Here is a 17,608-nt window from a genome sequence, read left to right as displayed (position 1 = left end):
TGACTTGGGCTCAGGTCATGATCTCACAGTTCACGAGTTCGAGCCCTGCATCGGGCTCTGTACTGACAGCTCAGAGCCTGGAACCTGCTTCAGATTCTGTGTCTCCCTCTCTCTCTCTCTGCCCCTCCCCCGGTCATACTCTGCCTCTTTCTCAAAAATAAAACATTAAGAAAATTAAAAAAAAAAAAAAAAAAAAAAAGAGTAGGACGCTTAATGGCCTGAGCCACCCAGGCAGCCCGGACAATGCTATTAACAAAATCATAAGGAAGAGAAAATACATTCCTAGGGATGTGCTGGATTCATAGAAAAAGTTCCACCCATAAGCAGACCCCGCACAGCTCAAACTGGGCACAGCTCAAACTGGAGTGGTGGGAGGGTCGGCTGCACACATGATGAGGATTTCAGCAGAAGCCAGGGTCACAGCCACTGCCAGGATCTCAGATCCTCGTCCTCCCCAGAGCGGTGTCCCCAGCGCCATCCTTCAGTGCCACCCATCTGCTTTCGGGCTCTACGGCTGGTCCAACACGCGCATTCCCACAAATGGAATTGCCAGCTGGGGGCATCTCAGCCTGACCCAGGTCCCCCACAGGTGCACCTGCGGTGGCCCCGCCCCTTGCGCACGCGCAGCACAGGGAACACCCCCTCCCTGTTCCGGAAGCCCAGGGCGCTTTGCAGCCCGTAGAGGTTTCTTCCTGAGCACACTTGCTTGCTGTCTCCATTCCAGGGATCCTGGTTCTTCTCCGGGAAGCATCTTGTTCGGGCTCGTGGTTCATTTCTCTATCTCCATGCCTACCACCTGGTCCTTCCTTTCTTCTCTCCGTCCCGTTCTTCTCCGGTCTGGATTTCGTGTTCTCTTCATCATCGACGGCTTCAGCGCACATAGTATGACTTTCTTTAACGCCCAGCACATAAACTGTAGCTACTGCGTCCTTGGTTTTCCGTCCTTCACCCCAGTTCATCTCAACCACTCCTGCTCATTCGGTGTCCTCATTCAGCCCGTCTTTCTTCTTATTCTCTTTCTTCCTCTCCGTCCTCCCTTCTCCCTCCCCACCACCCTCCTTCTCCTCCTCACTCCCCCTCTTCCTCCTCCCCTCCCCCTCCCCTTGATGGCCCTCCCCCTCTTCCTGCTTTTCTCCTCCCTCTCCCTACTCCTGTAAAGTGGCACAGAGCAGTGTCGCCTAGTGCTGGCCTTGCGTGGTGCTCAGCTGAAGTCCGAGTCCTCGGGGACCTGAGCACGCCCCCCCCCCCCCCCTTCCGTCTCTGCAGGGTTCCAACAAGCTGAATGAAGCTCTTCTGGAAAGAATAAACAGCACCAAAAAAATCCACTTGGTTCCATGTCACCTGAGGGACAAGTTCGTGCTTCGTTTTGCCATCTGCTCCCGCACCGTGGAATCTGCACACGTGCGGCTGGCCTGGGAGCACATCAGTCAGCTGGCCAGCGACCTGCTAGGTGCAGAGAAGGAATAGAAGCCCGGCCCCAGGTAAGCTGCCCTCCCGGCCCCGCCACGCAGCGCTGCTGGGCCCAGATTTCCTCCAAGGCGAGAAGGGGCAGGACCCTTGCGCTGCGAGGATTCCTTAGGGACCTTGACCCGTTCTTCCGACTTTGCATTCTTTTACATGTGACGATCAGTCCCACACCTCTGTCGTTTGCCCTCGGAGTTCACGACGCAGCTTACTAGCATAACAAGCTTCTATATTAAACTGGCAGACTGCGGATAAATAAAGATGAAAGAGAACATTACACAGGGAATTTGACATGATCGAGGATTTATGTTTCACTCTCTTTGTCCTTGTTGCCCCATTACCCATATATCACAACCCACGGGGGATGTGACACAGTTTTACCTTGTTTGCTTTTTTTTTAATGTTTGTTTTTTATTTTTTATTTTTTTTTCAACGTTTATTTATTTTTGGGACAGAGAGAGACAGAGCATGAACGGGGGAGGGGCAGAGAGAGAGGGAGACACAGATCGGAAACAGGCTCCAGGCTCTGAGCCATCAGCCCAGAGCCCGATGCGGGGCTCGAACTCACGGACCGCGAGATCATGACCTGGCTGAAGTCGGACGCTTAACCGACTGCGCCACCCAGGCGCCCCTTGTTTTTTATTTTTAAGAGAGAGAGCATGAGCGGGAGAGGGACAGAGAGAGAGGGAGACACAGAATCCGAAGCAACTCCAGGCTCGGAGCTGTCAGCACAGAGCCTGATGCGGGGCTCGAACACACGAACCGTGAGAGCATGACCTGAGCCAAAGTCGGATGCTTAACCGACAGAGCCACCCAGGCACCCCTTACCTTGTTGGCTCTTAATCTTAACTGGGCATACCTGAACGAATGCTCAAGAAATTGCACGTTAAAAATTGTATTTCATTTATGCGAGAGGTGGATCTGTCGTTCCTGCCCATGAGGTAGGTCAGAGAGGCACCTTTCTTGGTCAAATCCTGTCCAGAAAGATGAGATCCTTTTCCTGGTACAACAAGGATCTTTCTTAAAGAGGCCATCCTGTCCAGAGCTTGAGCATTTCTGGAAGGTGCTGGGGAGAGACCAGAGTTTCACATATTTCCAATCTGCTTAGATAAGGATGTGCATCCGGGTGCCTGGGTGGCTCAGTCAGTTAAGCATCCGATTGTTGATTTCGGCTCAGGTCATGATCTCACCATTTGTGAGTTCGAGCCCTGAGTCGGGCTGGGCACTGACAGTGCAGAGCCTGCTTGGGAGTCTCTCTCTTTCCCTCTCTGTCGCCCCACCTCAAAAATAAATAAACTTAAAAAAAAAAAAAAAACCATGTGCATGAAGCGGGGGTGGGGTGCGCGGAGGGGGCATAACTGCTGTTACACAAAAGGAAACCATATCAGGCAAACACTCCTGATTAACCTTTCCACAGCCCTGTGTTTGCACAAATCTCATCAGGATATAGCATAGCAGGATTCTGTTCCCATGTGCCCACAACGACACAGAGAGAGGCTGTCGCCCTAAAAAATTAGCAGCAGCAAAGTCGCATTTCTGACAGAAGTCACAATTACTGTGAAGTCATATGTGTTATCAATCCAAAAGGTACAAATGAGATTAATTTTTTTTTTTAATATAGGACACAATAGGGGCACCTGCGTGGCTCAGTCGGTTAAGTGTCTGACTTTGGCTCAGGTTGTCATCTCACAGTTGGTGAGTTCGAGCCCCACGTCGGGCTCTGTGCTGACGGCTCAGAGCCTGGAGCCTGCTTCAGATTCTGTGTCTCCCTGTCTCTCTGCGCCTCCCCCGCTGGTACTCTTTCTCTCTTTCAAAAATAAACAAACATTAAAAAAATATATATATAGGACACAATAGTGACTGATAACACATGGAATTTTGGGGGCCAGGTTAATTAGAGCCATGAAAGTCTGAATGCATGGGCTTCACTTGGGCTCCCTTGAGATGATCACATCAAATCCACATGGCCACAATTCTAGGGAAAGAAGGAACTATTCCTATTTCACAGAGGGTGGTAGGAAACTGGGCACAGATTCTGGCTGGCATTGATCAAATGTGCTGGAGAGAAGCCAGATCGGTCATTCAGTCTCATTTCTGACAAGTCATATTCGTCTATATTACATGGTTCCCTCCAGCTCCCTGGAGAAATGGCATCTTCCTTCTGTGTGTTCTAGAGAAACATACGAGATACGGATTCTTCCATTTTTTTTTTTTGAATGTAGCCTTATGTTCATGTTATTTTTTTCCCCTGTAGTGATCAAAAGTTGAAAAGAAATATATCTGAACACCGTGGAAGAGAATAGAAGCATGCTAGCTCCGTGGACCCACACCCACGTGTGGCCTCATGTTTCCTTCTCTGAAGTTCTCCAGAGCCTTGTGTTTCTGTCTGCTCACCATCTAATCAAGGAAGAAATGTTATTTGCTATGTGAAAAGTTAATCCAGTGGATGTAGCTTTTGTTCATTATTTGGCTGTGACTTTTGTTTGATTCAAAAATCATAGGTTTTCATGCTCTTGAAAATGTCAGTGGTAGGAGAAGCTTACTGAAATATTTTCCAGGGCATTCTAGGATCGTGGGACTTGAGATTATACCTTTAAATTGTGACCTTTAAATTGTTCCATCCTGTGGCTCAATGCTTAATAAACAATTTCAAGTGCGGTGGCCATTGTGTCTGGTAAGCATTCTTTTTGGTTGCACGTTGTACCCAATTGCTTGTTGTGATATGGACTTAACCTTTCAAAACAGCCAAAGATGTGGTATCCCCGGATATTTTTAAATGGCGCTCATTGCCATTCATTAAATGAATGTTCATGGAATGCCTAGTAGATGTCAGGCACTAGATGCATTAACAACACACAAGTTTTACTCGGAGAGGACTCCAATTCTTGAAGAAATAAATTCCACAGACCAAGTACTACTGGCATGATGGGAAAGACTAACCTCCAGGGTTTCAGTTTCCTCGTCTGATCAGTCCCTCTGCCCTGTGGGATCGTGACTGATAAACACAGTGCTCGGGTGCCTGGGTGGCTCAGTTAAGTGTCCGCCTTCAGCTCAGGTCATGATCTCCCAGTTTGTGGGTTCAAGCCCCACGTCGGGCTCTGTGCTGACGGCTCAGAGCCTAGAGCCTGCTTTGGATTCTGTGTCTCCCTCTCTCTGCCCCTCCCCTGCTCGTGCTCTGTGTCTCTCAAAGATAAGTAAATGTAAAACAAAAACATAAATAACCAGAATGCTCTTACGAACCTAAATACCAACAACATGCAATATTTCCTCAAATAGCCTATCTTTGTCTGAAACCATTTTTGCTGGTGGAAACACCTGCATGCTAATCCCAAGATGAGGGCTTGTCCTTTAAAGAGCCAAAGTGCTTGTTCTTTAAGAGCCAATAGAACTATTGAAACCAACGCACTCTTGAAAAGAGCCCTCGGGCTATTAATAAGTCTATTTGAATTTCATAGACCTCGGAGCCCTAAATGCAATTAAATTACCTGTCTTTCAGAAATCTGGAAATATACCAGATGCCATGGAGTTCTCCATCCCACGTGGTCAGGTCATTCCTTCTCTACCCATCTGTGAACAGTCACAGCCCGTGATCCGTGCCAGGCGCTGTTATAAATATTTTAAAAATATTAACCTGTTTAATACTTATTTTAAAACTCTCAGTTATTATTCCCACGTGACAGATGGGAATACTGGGTTTTCTCAAGATGGTTAGTGGCTTGTCCCAAGGTCCTGCTGTTAGTTGGTGGCCGAGCCAGGACTGGAACTCAGGAAGTCTGGCTCTAGAACCCACACCTTTGCCCACTTAAGTGTGTTGCCCAATATGCTGTCTGCTCTCCAGGATGAACCGTTTCTCAGGATAACTGGCAGTGAGGACATTCATATTCTCTTCTGGGAAAAACTCATTTTCCCCTCGCAGGTAGAGTCTTGGGACCCCAACCTGACAACCCCCAAATAATTCCATAGTTTAAAAAGGTCTGGAACATTCTGCCGAATCTTTGGTCAATGTATAGCATCTTTACATAAATATATGTTCAGTTTGGCATCACGACATAGTTCATAGACCACTGCTGGTACTGGAATTTGATGCAAACCCTATTGCCTTCTGGTATCTGATAATGGTACCTCCTGCTGAGTGTTGGAAAAACCCAGGCAGATCTGGACACAACCGAATCCTGGTACCCAAACTGTTTTTAGTCACAATACTTCTGACACCAAATGAGAAGACCTTACCCTCCCCCACCCCCCACCCCACCCCCTGCCCCGGTTCCAAACAGCGATATCTCTTCCAACACCACCTCTCCAACTCTGTGACACGATCTAACTGGAGTTAAGTGTCAGATCCCACAGTTCAGGGCTCAGAACCACAAGACCACCCTCCACCTTAGAGGCCAGTCACAGTCCCGGGCCTCCCGTACTTCTGACCGGCCATAAAGCAGGGGTTCCCGTGACCTCCTCCTTTGGTTCGATACTCTGCCAGAACAGTTCACAGACTCAAGATGTCATCTCACTTGTTTACCGCTTTATAATAAAGGACACAGCTCGGGAACAACAAACCAGAAGAGCTGCACTGGGCAAGGGAAGGGAAAAGGGGGCTGGAGCTTGCCAGAAGAAAGCCCTGGGAGAATAAGTTGCTTGCGTCAACTGGAGAAATCTGGAACTACTATTTTAGAGAAACTTGTGTGTGGTTCTGCAAAGCAGAGATGCGAAATGGATGGTCGAGGGAAGAGAGAAGAGGAAGAAACAGAGTAGGCTCACTTACAAGAGACCACGTGAGTCCAAGAGTGTCCAGAATGCAGACCCCAGACCTTGCTGTTTATGGTGATGCCCTCCCCCCCACCCCCACCGCCATCAGAGAGATGCTGAGTCACGTGAGGAGGGTTATGAGTGAAAGCCTCATGCAGGGGGAAAGACTCAGAGAGGAAGGACCTGGTGCCCGTATTCAAATGCACTCTCACTTCAGCACGAAGAGTCTTTGCGCCTCCAGATTGACCGACAGAGGCAGGTTTGGGTTCAATGTGGAGAACCCAAAAGCCAGCCTGTCGGCGACCAGAACGTGCCATCTCACAGGGCAGTGAGTTCTCCACCCCAGCGGGGGGTTCAAATGAAGATAGGAAAACCAAGAGCTGAGAGATGGCAAAGGAAACTCCAGTATGAGACACAAAACCTGAAGACCTCTGAGCCCTCTTCTACATCTCAGGTTCAAGAGCCTATGAAAACAAGAGAAGTTGGGCTGGTTTATTAAACAGCAAGGTCAAGGAGCACAAAAAAATTGTGCTCCTGCACCCAGGAGGGGGCGTTCTTCAGTGATAAGCTCTACCCAGGGCAACCTGCGTTTCGTGACTGGAATAGTGCCCAGCACGTGGGTGGTGCTTACTGGGGCCACTCTGATCTAAATGTTCTTCAGTTACCAACTGGGTTTATCCCCCTCAGTCACTCCCTTAGGTAGCTGGTGTGTAGGGTAGCTGGGATTTGAACCCTGGAGAGCTGACTCCATGGGGCCATGCTCCTAATTACCCCATCACCCTACCCCTAAGATCGTAAGAATACAGTCTACTCATTTCCTCAGGCTGTTGGACCATTCACTGGGAATCTTAAGACAACAGAAGTTTATTCTCTCAGAGTTCTAGAGGCCAGAATCCCAAAATGAAAGGCAATGCTGCCTCCACAGTCTCTAGGGGAGGGTCCCTCCACACCTCTTCAGCTTCTGGTGGCCCCCCGTGCTCCTTGGTTTATGAGTGGATTACTCCAATCGCCACTTCCCCTCTGTACGTCTCTTCTTTATAAGTCATCATTTACATTGGATGAAGGCCCGCTCTAGTCCAATATGACCTCATCTTAACTCGACTGCATCTGCGAAGACCCTAGATCCCCAAACCGTCCCATTCCCTGACAACGGAGGTGACGACTTCAATACATCTTTTGGGGATACGATTCAGCACACAACCTACAGTGTCAGACAAGAGGCACCTACAAGTGCTAACTCAGGTTGGCTGTGAGGTTCTGGAGGAAAACGGCCACAGCAGATGGTTCCTCTCAGCTCTGCCCGCGCCAGTTCAGGGGAGGGCCCCCACCTGCCCTCTCGCCAGCTCTTTTTACCATGGCGATGCCACAGGGGCCTATCCACCGCCCCTGTCATCCATCCAATGTGGCCCATGAAAGCCCTTGCTGGAACCATGCATGGCATTCTGTGTCCATACAAGTCTGTCGTCTCCAATGGAGGGCAGGAATACTTTCTTGTCACTGAGCTGGGGAACCACAAGGCTGGAAGTCCATCAGAATCCAGCCACACTTGGGAACCTCCCCATGAAGGAACTGAGTTAAGATTTGGTGGTTCAACCTGACTCTTGTCCTATCTGCTTCCTTGTCCCCTCAGACCATCCACCTCCCTGCCACCTCCCAGATACACTGACAGACACACCTCTTTTCAACTCAGGGAGAGTAACTTTCCTGGCACACAGGGATGCACATTATTTGGGGCCATATTCTCCTGCTGCTCAAGAGCAAATGAGATCACTGAAGTGTACCCTGGTGTTTATTGGAGACCATGTTTATAATATTCATGAATATGGAAATAAGCAGCCATCTTCCAGAATCCCTCACGCAAAGAACTGCCTGGCCCTCAGTTTGTGGTGGAAACCGCTTCCCTTGCGAGTTCAAAAACTTCTACCCAGGAGAAGAAAGGCCAGCTTCTATGATCTTGAAAGGAAAGTTTATCGGCAGAGCTCAAGTAGCAAACTCTTCCACAGGCTAAAAGTATTAGGTAGGATTCTAAAATATCTCAATTGTAAAAGATGAAACGTCTTGATACGGTGTAAGGGTCTGAACCCGAATGACGGCGTTAGTATAGCAGTAAACACAACACAGCATCACAGCTTCTGTTGAATGTACCAGCTGCTGCTCTGATAATTTATGATATCTCCTATTAATTGTAATGCTTAGAACAGCTTCCTGAGTTAGAGAAGTTTATTCGCCTTTCATCGATGAGGAGGGGGTTGAGTTCAGACAGGGTACAGTCCTGCACAGAGATGGAAACGGCTGGACTAGGAAATACTTTTGTATCAAAAGGTACAACAGTGAGGCAGTAATGGCTAGCTGTCACTTGATGAAAAACAGTTAGCTCTGGTGACCGTAACTATAATTCGGTATTTGAACAAAAGACCCTTAGGAGGGAAAGACAGTGGTTTCTGGGAATTCTCCAAATGCTATCATTAAAATGTTAGTGATGAAACTCACCCAGAATTGTCAATTACCCTAACAGCATTTACACGAGGCTTCTATGCACCAGCAGAAAAACGGGTAGTAAACATACAACTGAGCCAGCCTGCTGATAACAGTTTTCATTTTCTTTTCTTTTTATTCTATGTATTTTGGGTAATTAGGATAATTATAAAATTAGCTAAGAAATTATAGAACAATTTGAATAAAAAAGTCTCTGGTTACTACGTAAGCCAAGAAACGAGCTGTGAGCGGTTTTCACTGTACCTCTTGCCTATTTAAAAAATACATATCTTGTCCAATCCCTTTTATTCTGTGCCCGCTTTAAAAACTGTTAAAGTCTTGGAAAATTTTTTTTGCCTCGAATGTCTTCATATGTTGCGTCTCTTACTTGCTACTGAACATTTTCTCCCTCCCTGTGCAGATATTCACTTTCTCAGCTAGGATTAACCCAGGACCCATGAGCCAAGGAGGGGAAGAAGAAGGCCACTCCAGCTTTCTGGGAAAAGGCTTCTTCCCTTTTCCGAAAGGAAAGTATTCGCGGGTGAAAGGTCCTTTTTCCCGTGTTAATTAGGGCTGTGAGAGGCTGGGATCCTTGGCCGGTGGCGGCCCCCTTGGAACAGTGAGGTGACAAGCCTGGAGGGGAACATCACAGGAAAGTGGGGCGAGATGGCAGAATGGAAAGATGTCCCCTCAGGACATCCTCAGGGGGTGTGATCAGACCCAGAGCTGTCTCCAAAATCATTATGTGACTTGATGACATTAATTACAAGGTAGGTCACTGCCAGTGGCTATTCTGTTTCTTGGTCTGAAAACCCAGTTCATTGAGCCCTGCTCCAATACAAAGTCTGAGGCAATAATGGAGTGTTTTCCGAAGGCGTCCTTCCACGAACGTGTCCTCCCTAAAGAGCACAGGGCAGGGGAAAGGGGTGCGTTGGCTGAGGGATAGATCGGAGTTGCGAGACTCAGGCAGAGCCCTTATTCTGTCTTTAAAACGCACCTCGATTTGCACGCGCCTCTACTCAATCTTCTTAACCAGGGGACAACCTTCCCGGAGCACCCACCTGCTAACGTGCAGAACAGACGGGGCAGGGCCTGGGCCTCCCCTCGCTCGGAGGAGGGGTGCCGGCCCCCTCCCCACCGCTGCCTTGTCAAATAGACCTAACCACCTGCCCCGCGCCTGGCCAGCGGTTGGATCCCCGGCCCTGAGCTGCCCAGGTGAGCGCGAGTAAAGGCGCCTTCAGCGGGAATCCTCTGAACTGGATTCAAATCCCCAGAGCCCCCGAGTCTTTACTTCGGAGGACTCTGAATAGGAGGCGCAGGTGCAACAAAACCATGCTCATCCCTCTCTGCGAACCCGTCGTGGAGAACTTCCGCATGCAGCCCCCGCCGCCCCGCGCCCCCGCCTCCCCAGCCAGAGGCCTCCCTCCAGGCCCGCCATCCCCAGCAACCCCCACCACGCAACCCGCCATGCCCCTCGCGCACGCCCCCACCCTCGCCAGCACTCCCGCGCGCTCTCGCGGCGCCCTCCTGGCCAGCCCCCTGCGCCGGTAGCGCCCCTCCGCCCTTTTCCCCGCGCGTACCACTCGGCGCCACCAGAGCCCCTGCCCGAACCCCTCACGCCCCCGCCGTCCCCCAACTCCGTCTCTAACCACAGCTCCCCGCACGCCCCCGTCACGTACACGCACTCACGCACGGCGCGGGCCCGAGCACGTAAGCAGTGCGCAGGCGCACATCGGGCCGCGCGCTTTTCGGAGGCCACAGGTCGGCGGGGAGGCTGGGAAGCGCGGGTAGGCCGGGTCCGAGGCCGGGGCGGGGGTCGCGGAGGGCTCGGGGGGCAGGGTCCGCAGGGCCCGGGGGCAGAGGCAGCGCGGGGGACCGGGCGGCTGGGCTGGGGGAAGGCCGGAGCCCCGGAGTGTGTCCCGCAGGGGGCGTGGCCGCGGCGCCTGCCGGTTTAGGTGAAGGTCTCCTAGGGGAGGGGCGTCCGGCCGGCGCGGGGGCAGCGGGGTCCCGCACCTCCCGGGCCGGGGACGGGCTGCTCTTGCCGGGGGTGGTTCGCGGCCCGGCCCTCGGGGTGGGGGAGGCTGCGGTGGGGCTGCGGCCAAGGGACCCTGCGCTCCGGCGTCCCCGGCCAGTGCGCCCGCCCCCTTGGAGGGCGTATTGCGAGGGCTGAGGACGCGGAGCATTTGGTCGAGTCTGTTCTAAGTGCTGAGAACCGTTCTGAGTGCTTTGCAGGATTTAAAGCCCCTGTTAGCTAAGTCGCGTTGGCTGGCCATGGTCAGGGTCGTGGCTGGTGGACAGTGGAGCCAGACTTCAGACCCTGTGCCTTTCTGCTTCTGGGGCGGGCCCAGCGTCTGCAACGCGGTGGGAGCTGCGTGGGGATTTCAGTAGTTTTTATTCCAGTGGATACCCAGAAACCCAACTATTTAGTTAGACAAATATCACATTCTTAAAATAAGCAGAAAATGATCAAAATAAAACTAAAAGATTGAAATGCAGCTCATATGTAAGTGTTAATTAGCCATAAGTTTTAATTTTTTTTTAACGTTTATATTTTAGAGAGAGTGTTTGGGCGCACAAGGGGGGCACGGTCAGGGAGAGAGGGAGACCAGGCTCCAGGCTCTGAGCTATCAGCACAGAAGCCAACCCAGGGCTCGAACTCACCAGCCCTGAGATCATGACCTGAGCTGAAGTCAGAGGCTTAGGCGCCTGAGTCACCCAGGCGCCCGTGACCGTAAGTTTTAGGTAGAAGAAATGCCATAACAAAGTGACAGAAATGGTAACTGTGGTCGATGTTTGTGTCATTGATCAGTGCTGGTGAAACAGGTGTTTGGGTATTCATGTCCATATTTGTTGGGTAAATGGTTGAGTTGACAGGAAGGAGACTGGGAAGGTGAATTTCGAAGACAGTGGTGAAGGTGGAAAGGAAAGGAAGGTATCCTGGGAACAGGGAGACTGGAGCTCTGAGCTGTTGGAGGAATCCCAGGATTGCAGATGCTAGTAGGGGGATGAAGCCATGGAGAGGAAGAGGGTGTTCCTCCTGAGGAGAAGGTTGGTGATCAGTGTTTTCCAAGTTCCCTCTTGGGTTCTCACTTCCAGTATTGGATCAAAGAGGCTAAGCTAAAATGGTATAGTGGGAAGACGGGTGGCGGCTTGTCAGAAGTCAGTTCTACTTTTGACTCGTTTATTTAGCCTTATTGCTTGAAGCAAATTAGAATCTCACTGGATCTTAAGGCTTTTTATTTTTTTTTCTGAACAAAGATTTATGAACACTTACCTATGATGTGACAGGTTCTTGGTAGGGTATTCTGGGAGATACACAGCTGTATTAAACACGGCTTGTACAATAAAGGGACCCACAGATTATTATTAAGCTGTATTTATGGCAGTTTGGGAGGTAGATTTTTTTTTAATGTTTATTTATTCTTGAGCAAGAGACAGAGTGTGAGCAGGGGAGGGGCAGAGAGAGAGAGAGAGAAAGGGAGACACAGAATCTGAAGCAGTCTCTAGGCTCTGAGCTGTCAGCACAGGGCCTGATGCAGGTCTCAAACTCACGAACCATGAGATAGTGACCTGAGTCGAAGTCAGACACTTAACCAACAGAGCCACCCAGGCGCCCTGGGAGGTAGACTTTAAAATACAGGAGTTCTTAGTTTTTACAACACTCCTTTATTGCAGTATTCCTCGGAAACTCAGGAGTTTTCTTACAGATCGAGAGGTAAATTCTACACATCTAGCAAAACATGATTACAATCATCTGTAATTCTGGTAAAATAATTTTGACTTAATGTAAGGAGGCTTATAAAAATAACTTGAGAGAAGAAACCTAAAATAAAAGCACTTTACTGGCAGACTGTTTAGACATAGAGTGTTTGTATGTTAGCAGACTTGTTCTCATAATGACAGTTCCACTTTTTAAAAATTTGTCTTAATGTTTTTATTTATTTTCAGAGAGAGAGAGAGAGAGTGAGAGTGAGTAGGGAACGGGCACAGGGAGAGGGAGAGAGAGAATCCCGAGAAGGGTCTGTGAGTTAGCACAGAGCCTGACATGGGGCTCAAACTCACAAACGGCGAGATCATGACCTGAGCTGAAACCGAGAGTCAGATGCTTAACGGACTAAGCCATCCAAGCGCCCAGACAGTTTCACTTTTAGCACTTGACGTGAACTTGGAAAATTGTGAGAGACAATTGGGCATCCTGTTTTCCGTGCTCATTCTTGAGTAAGTCCCTAAGGACAGTTAGTGTAGGATGGCTGCTGCTGATTATGATCTGTGCTGCTGTGACCTTTGGGGGCAGCAGCTGGTGGGGCCTGTGCGTGGCACCCGCTCCCTGCGTGAGCATGCTCGAGGGCGAATTCCGGCCTGTTGCAGGCTCGCTCTGTGATCTCCAGTGAGGTCTCGACCTTAGCCTCAGCTTCTATATTTGTGTCATAGGCATGAGAATGGTAGTTTTCCCCATATTTTCATCTTCATTATTTGACTTGATTCTTATCATTTCTCTCACGAAGCCGAGGGCTCAGTGATAGAGGCTTGGCTCAGATCATCTGCTTTTTCCTAAGGACGGAACTGAAAACCTCTGCCTGGTTTGTCCTGATTTATTCGTCTGTGGTTCCATGGCTCTAACGTGTTGCCTTTCCTCTACTGATGAATTTTAAACCGTTTTCCATCAAAACGTCATGAATGTTTTCCCTGTGTGCAGGGAAAATTATATGACTAAAACCATCTCACCCATAACAAAGCATTATTGAGTCAAGCTATTTCTCTTACAAATGGCCTGTCCTCATAAATGAGAAGTCCAGTATACTTTCCGAGATGAGCAGAGATTTAAAAAGTATGCCTACAGTATTGATTGCGTCCTTGCTTCCTTCTTGGTACTGATTCCGTTTCATTTTTGTCGGTTGTTACAGAACCTCCAGTATGCAGGCCCCCAGCTCCAGGTCTGTGCACCTGAGTGAATGGCAGAAGAATTACTTTGCCATTACATCCGGCATATGTACATCAGGACAGAAGGCGGACGCATACCGGGCACAGATACTACGCATTCAGTACGCGTGGGCAAACACGGAGATCTCCCAGCTCGGTGCCGCCGTGCTGTTCAAAAAATATGCAGAGAAATACTCTGCAGTTATTGATTCTGACAACGTCGAGACCGGCTTGAATAACTACGCGGAAAGCATTTTAACGTTAGCAAGATCTCAGCAAACTGACAGTGACAGGTGGCAGTCTGGATTGTCAATAAATAATGTTTTCAAAATGAGTAACGTACAGGAGATGATGCAAGCCGGCCAGAAAGCCAGAGAGTCTCTGTTGGCACCTGCCGACGCGTCGGTATTAATCCATAAAGAGGCCGCTGTCCTCGATCCTAAGTTTAGTGTTTGTGGTGGTTCTGGGGACAGGGGCCCGTTAACTGACTTGGCTCACAATACGAACGGGACCCAAGACATCCCAGAGGGCACTCCTTTGACGTGCCCTCTGAATGCCCGGCCACCTGTGCTGACTAACACCAGTAAGTCGTGTCCTACGTCCTTAACACCTTCCGGTGAACTTGCTACCGCAAAATTCCATGCCACACCACTGTTCGGAAGTGTCAAAAAGGAAAATAACAGCTCTCCCACAGCCAACATAGGACTGAACAAGTCCTCACCTAATCAGTCTTGTTTGTCCTCTGGCTGTGAAAATCCATGGGCGCAGAAAGCTTTTTATGGTTCTGGCATCATCGATGCACTTTCCACCCCAATAGTGAATAAGGCTTTTAGTAAAACAGAAGATAACGGCCAGAGAGAAGAGAGTAGCCTGCCTGCTTTTAAAACTGCAAAAGAACAATTATGGATAGATCAGCAGAAAAAGAACCCCCAGCCCCAGCGTGTATCAGGGTCATCGTATGGCGGTGTAAAGAAGTCTCTGGGAGCCAGTAGGTCCCGAGGCATATTTGGGAAGTTCGTTCCTCCTGTACCTAAGCAGGACGGGGGAGAGCAGCTTGGGGGAATGCAGTGTAAGCCTTCGGGCACAGGCCCTGCAGAACCAGCACACATAGCTGACGAGCGTCTGAAGAACCTGGAGCCAAAGATGATCGAACTTATTATGAATGAGATAATGGATCACGGGCCGCCGGTAAATTGGGACGATATCGCAGGAATAGAATTTGCCAAAGCCACAATAAAGGAAATAGTTGTGTGGCCCATGATGAGACCGGACATCTTTACTGGTTTACGAGGACCCCCTAAAGGAATTCTGCTCTTCGGGCCTCCGGGGACTGGCAAAACTCTGATCGGCAAGTGCATTGCTAGCCAGTCTGGGGCAACGTTCTTTAGTATCTCCGCTTCCTCCTTGACTTCCAAATGGGTGGGGGAGGGGGAGAAAATGGTCCGGGCGTTGTTTGCTGTCGCAAGGTGCCAGCAGCCGGCTGTGATATTTATTGATGAAATCGATTCCCTGTTGTCTCAGCGAGCAGATGGTGAACACGAGTCTTCTAGACGGATAAAAACTGAGTTTCTGGTTCAGCTAGATGGAGCAGCCACCTGTTCTGAAGACCGTATTCTGGTGGTGGGGGCGACCAACCGGCCCCAAGAAATTGACGAGGCCGCCCGGAGAAGGTTGGTGAAAAGGCTTTATATCCCTCTGCCAGAAGCTTCCGCTAGGAGACAGATGGTGACGAAGCTCATGTCCAGGGAGCGGTGTTGCCTGAGCGAGGAGGAGGTCACCCTGGTGGTCCGGCAGTCCGATGGCTTCTCGGGGGCTGACGTGACACAGCTGTGCAGGGAAGCGTCGCTTGGGCCCATCCGCAGTTTACAAGCTGCTGACATCGCCACCGTGACACCAGATCAAGTCCGACCAATAGCTTATATCGATTTTGAAAATGCTTTCAGAACCGTGCGGCCCAGCGTGTCTCCTAAAGATTTAGAGCTTTACGAAAACTGGAACAGAACCTTTGGTTGTGGGCGGTAGACGGGACCCTTGAAGTCTGAAGAGGGCACCTGGGCAACGCGCCCTTTCCCACTTTGTAGCTTGGGAGACTGGGGGGTTATTCGTCGTACTCTCAGTGTGTATTTTGAATTCTACACCTCAAAAAAAATAAGAGTAGTAATAGTTGCAATTTTACAATTGATCGGCTTAGCCCCTGTTAATAGAAGCTTGGGTTTCCCTCCAGTTACTGCCTGATGTGCGAGCCTATTTGTACCAAATATGAATGAACGTGTTTCTTTTGTTCAGAGCGGGTCTTTGTTTTCAAGGTGGACAGTATGATGACTAGTGAGCTCACACCGAAACTAGGTTCTCATTTGTATGTGAGGAGGCATCTGACGGGTGCGCGTCTCCTGCTGAAGAAGGTTCCTTCTGCCGACCACGTGACTCGCGCGTTGGCTGGTGTGGTGGTTTACATTTGAAGCCGCTTCGCTTGGTGTGCAGGGGATTTAAGGTCTCCCCAAACAGCCGAATGAGAGTGCCAGTTTTTTGTTCTTCTTCGTCACTGCCTAACAGTTGCCTCCTGTTACCAGGGCTGCCTGCGGGAGACGCATTCAGCGGTAGCCAGGTGTAATCTAGTATCAGAGACGTGTCCGCGGACTTGAAGGATGAAGAAGGTGCATTTTCCCAGGGGGGTAGAATGTGTTTAAGATTAATATTTTATTTGGTAGTACTTCACAGCCTGTAGCATCGGTCTCTCAAAAGTGAACGTCTGCAGGTTTCTACGTGGGACCCTTTTGTAAGTAGTAGACGTTCATCGTCGAAATACCAGGGCAGAGAGCTGAACAAGACGAAGAGGAGGAAGATTGCGGTCATCCCAGCCAGCACTTTGGGGAGCACGCTGTCCGTTCTTGCAGACATCTTTTGCGGGGTGGGGCTGTACGGTCGCCTCCGTAGCCTGCCTCTCTGTCACCGTCGCTTCCTGTGTGAATGTGCTCTGTTTACAACATCCTCCCTCAGGATCCCACGCTGGATGGACTGTAATGTATCCAGTCCTCTGCTCGGGGACGCTCAGGGCAGGGCACGAGCCGGTTTCCCCTTTGTTCATTGTACACCAACACACGTTGAATGCCTTAGGGATCTTTTTTAAAAACAAATACGCCTCTCCTGAGTAAAATTCTTGCATTAAATTCTTGCACGTTTTTAAGGCTGTTGGCACATGTCCTGAATTGTCCCCTAGAAAAGTCATGCATATGTGGGATTCCTCTCCGCGGGAAGCCACCGTGCCTCCTTACCTGTCCCGTGTGGACATTGGGTCCCCGCAGTTTTTGTTAGTGTTCTGCTCACGTCCGTCCGTTCTAACGGTGCTGGATGCCAGCCGGTGTTCTGGGCACTGAGAGCAGAGCGGTGAACAGTAGGCAAAGAGCCTTGGTCTTAGTAGGTGACATTCAAGTTGTAATGTTTTCTCTTGACAGTGCAGTTGAAGACGGAATTTGACAGGTGACTTTAGACCGTTGTTTTCATTTTTGTTCTTGGCTCGCCTTCTATTTCTGTACTCCCTTGAAAGCTTTGTTTTTCCATCTGTGAGTTTTTCCCTTTGAAACATGCCATTGCCTTTTATTAGAATTTGGATGTTAAACTGCTCGTCTCTGGTTTTAGGTAAATATTTTAAAGTGTAAAGCACGTCACGTTATTAAAATGTAAAGCACGTCTCTGTCTTGTTTCATTTCTGCGTAAACAGCACTACAAGTAACCTGGGATTCCTAGGTGTTGATGTCCAGATTTTTCTGTGGGTTCTTCCCTGAATCCTCTCCCAGATCAACCCTCCCCTTTGGGTTTTACTCTTGCCACAGCTGACTAGGTCATCCGCAGTCGCCCAGGAGGTGTTTGTGTCTTACTGAGCTCTATAGCGTGGTCCTAATGTTGACAGTCGTTTTTTTCTTAACAGCCACTCCTGCCAGCCCCCACCTTCAGCAGCCTTGGTCACCAGCCACGGGCCCCTTCTCTTTGTGGAACTGAGCTGGGATTA

At 49.7% G+C, this 17,608-nt stretch overlaps 2 protein-coding genes and 1 long non-coding RNA gene across 8 annotated transcripts in view; 2 read left to right on the top strand and 1 right to left on the bottom strand.

The window, feature by feature from the left end:
* Positions 1 to 4,125, top strand: part of DDC (dopa decarboxylase) — an 85,575-nt gene extending 81,450 nt beyond the window's left edge. For all 3 annotated transcript variants that reach the window (XM_045494285.1, XM_045494286.1, XM_045494284.1), the window contains exons 14-15: positions 1,267 to 1,481; positions 3,719 to 4,125. In XM_045494285.1, the coding sequence (XP_045350241.1) occupies positions 1,267 to 1,467 (201 nt within the window). In that variant the 3' untranslated portion in view covers positions 1,468 to 1,481; positions 3,719 to 4,125. The remainder of the gene's footprint in view (positions 1 to 1,266; positions 1,482 to 3,718) is intronic.
* Positions 4,126 to 8,792: 4,667 nt separating this feature from the next.
* Positions 8,793 to 10,237, bottom strand: LOC123607625. Its single transcript, XR_006716815.1, has 2 exons — positions 9,744 to 10,237; positions 8,793 to 9,581 (listed from the first exon to the last, which is right to left on the bottom strand). It is a non-coding gene; the product is annotated as an uncharacterized LOC123607625 (long non-coding RNA).
* A 120-nt stretch (positions 10,238 to 10,357) lies between these two features.
* Positions 10,358 to 17,289, top strand: FIGNL1 (fidgetin like 1). 4 transcript variants are annotated; one of them, XM_045494282.1, is made up of 2 exons: positions 10,358 to 10,443; positions 13,587 to 17,289. In XM_045494282.1, the coding sequence occupies exon 2, from the start codon at positions 13,597 to 13,599 to the stop codon at positions 15,622 to 15,624; it is 2,028 nt and encodes a 675-aa protein (XP_045350238.1). In that variant the 5' UTR covers positions 10,358 to 10,443; positions 13,587 to 13,596; the 3' UTR covers positions 15,625 to 17,289. The 4 variants fall into 4 exon arrangements, with proteins under 4 accessions (XP_045350238.1, XP_045350237.1, XP_045350239.1 ...); XM_045494281.1 differs by having other exon boundaries at positions 10,384 to 10,469; XM_045494283.1 differs by lacking the exon at positions 10,358 to 10,443 and adding an exon at positions 11,366 to 11,413.
* The last annotated feature ends 319 nt before the right edge of the window (positions 17,290 to 17,608 follow it).

The sequence above is a fragment of the Leopardus geoffroyi genome, chromosome A2, assembly GCF_018350155.1.
Source record: "Leopardus geoffroyi isolate Oge1 chromosome A2, O.geoffroyi_Oge1_pat1.0, whole genome shotgun sequence".
Classification (NCBI taxonomy): Eukaryota; Metazoa; Chordata; class Mammalia; order Carnivora; family Felidae; genus Leopardus; species Leopardus geoffroyi.
This window is presented reverse-complemented; position numbering and strand designations above follow the sequence as displayed.

Coding starts and splice junctions, on each gene's coding strand:
- FIGNL1 (XM_045494280.1), top strand. CDS start 11,696: ATGGAGAGGAAGAGGGTGTTCCTCCTGAGGAGAAG. Junction 11,731..13,586: donor GTGTTCCTCCTGAGGAGAAG/GTTGGTGATCAG, acceptor CGGTTGTTACAG/AACCTCCAGTATGCAGGCCC.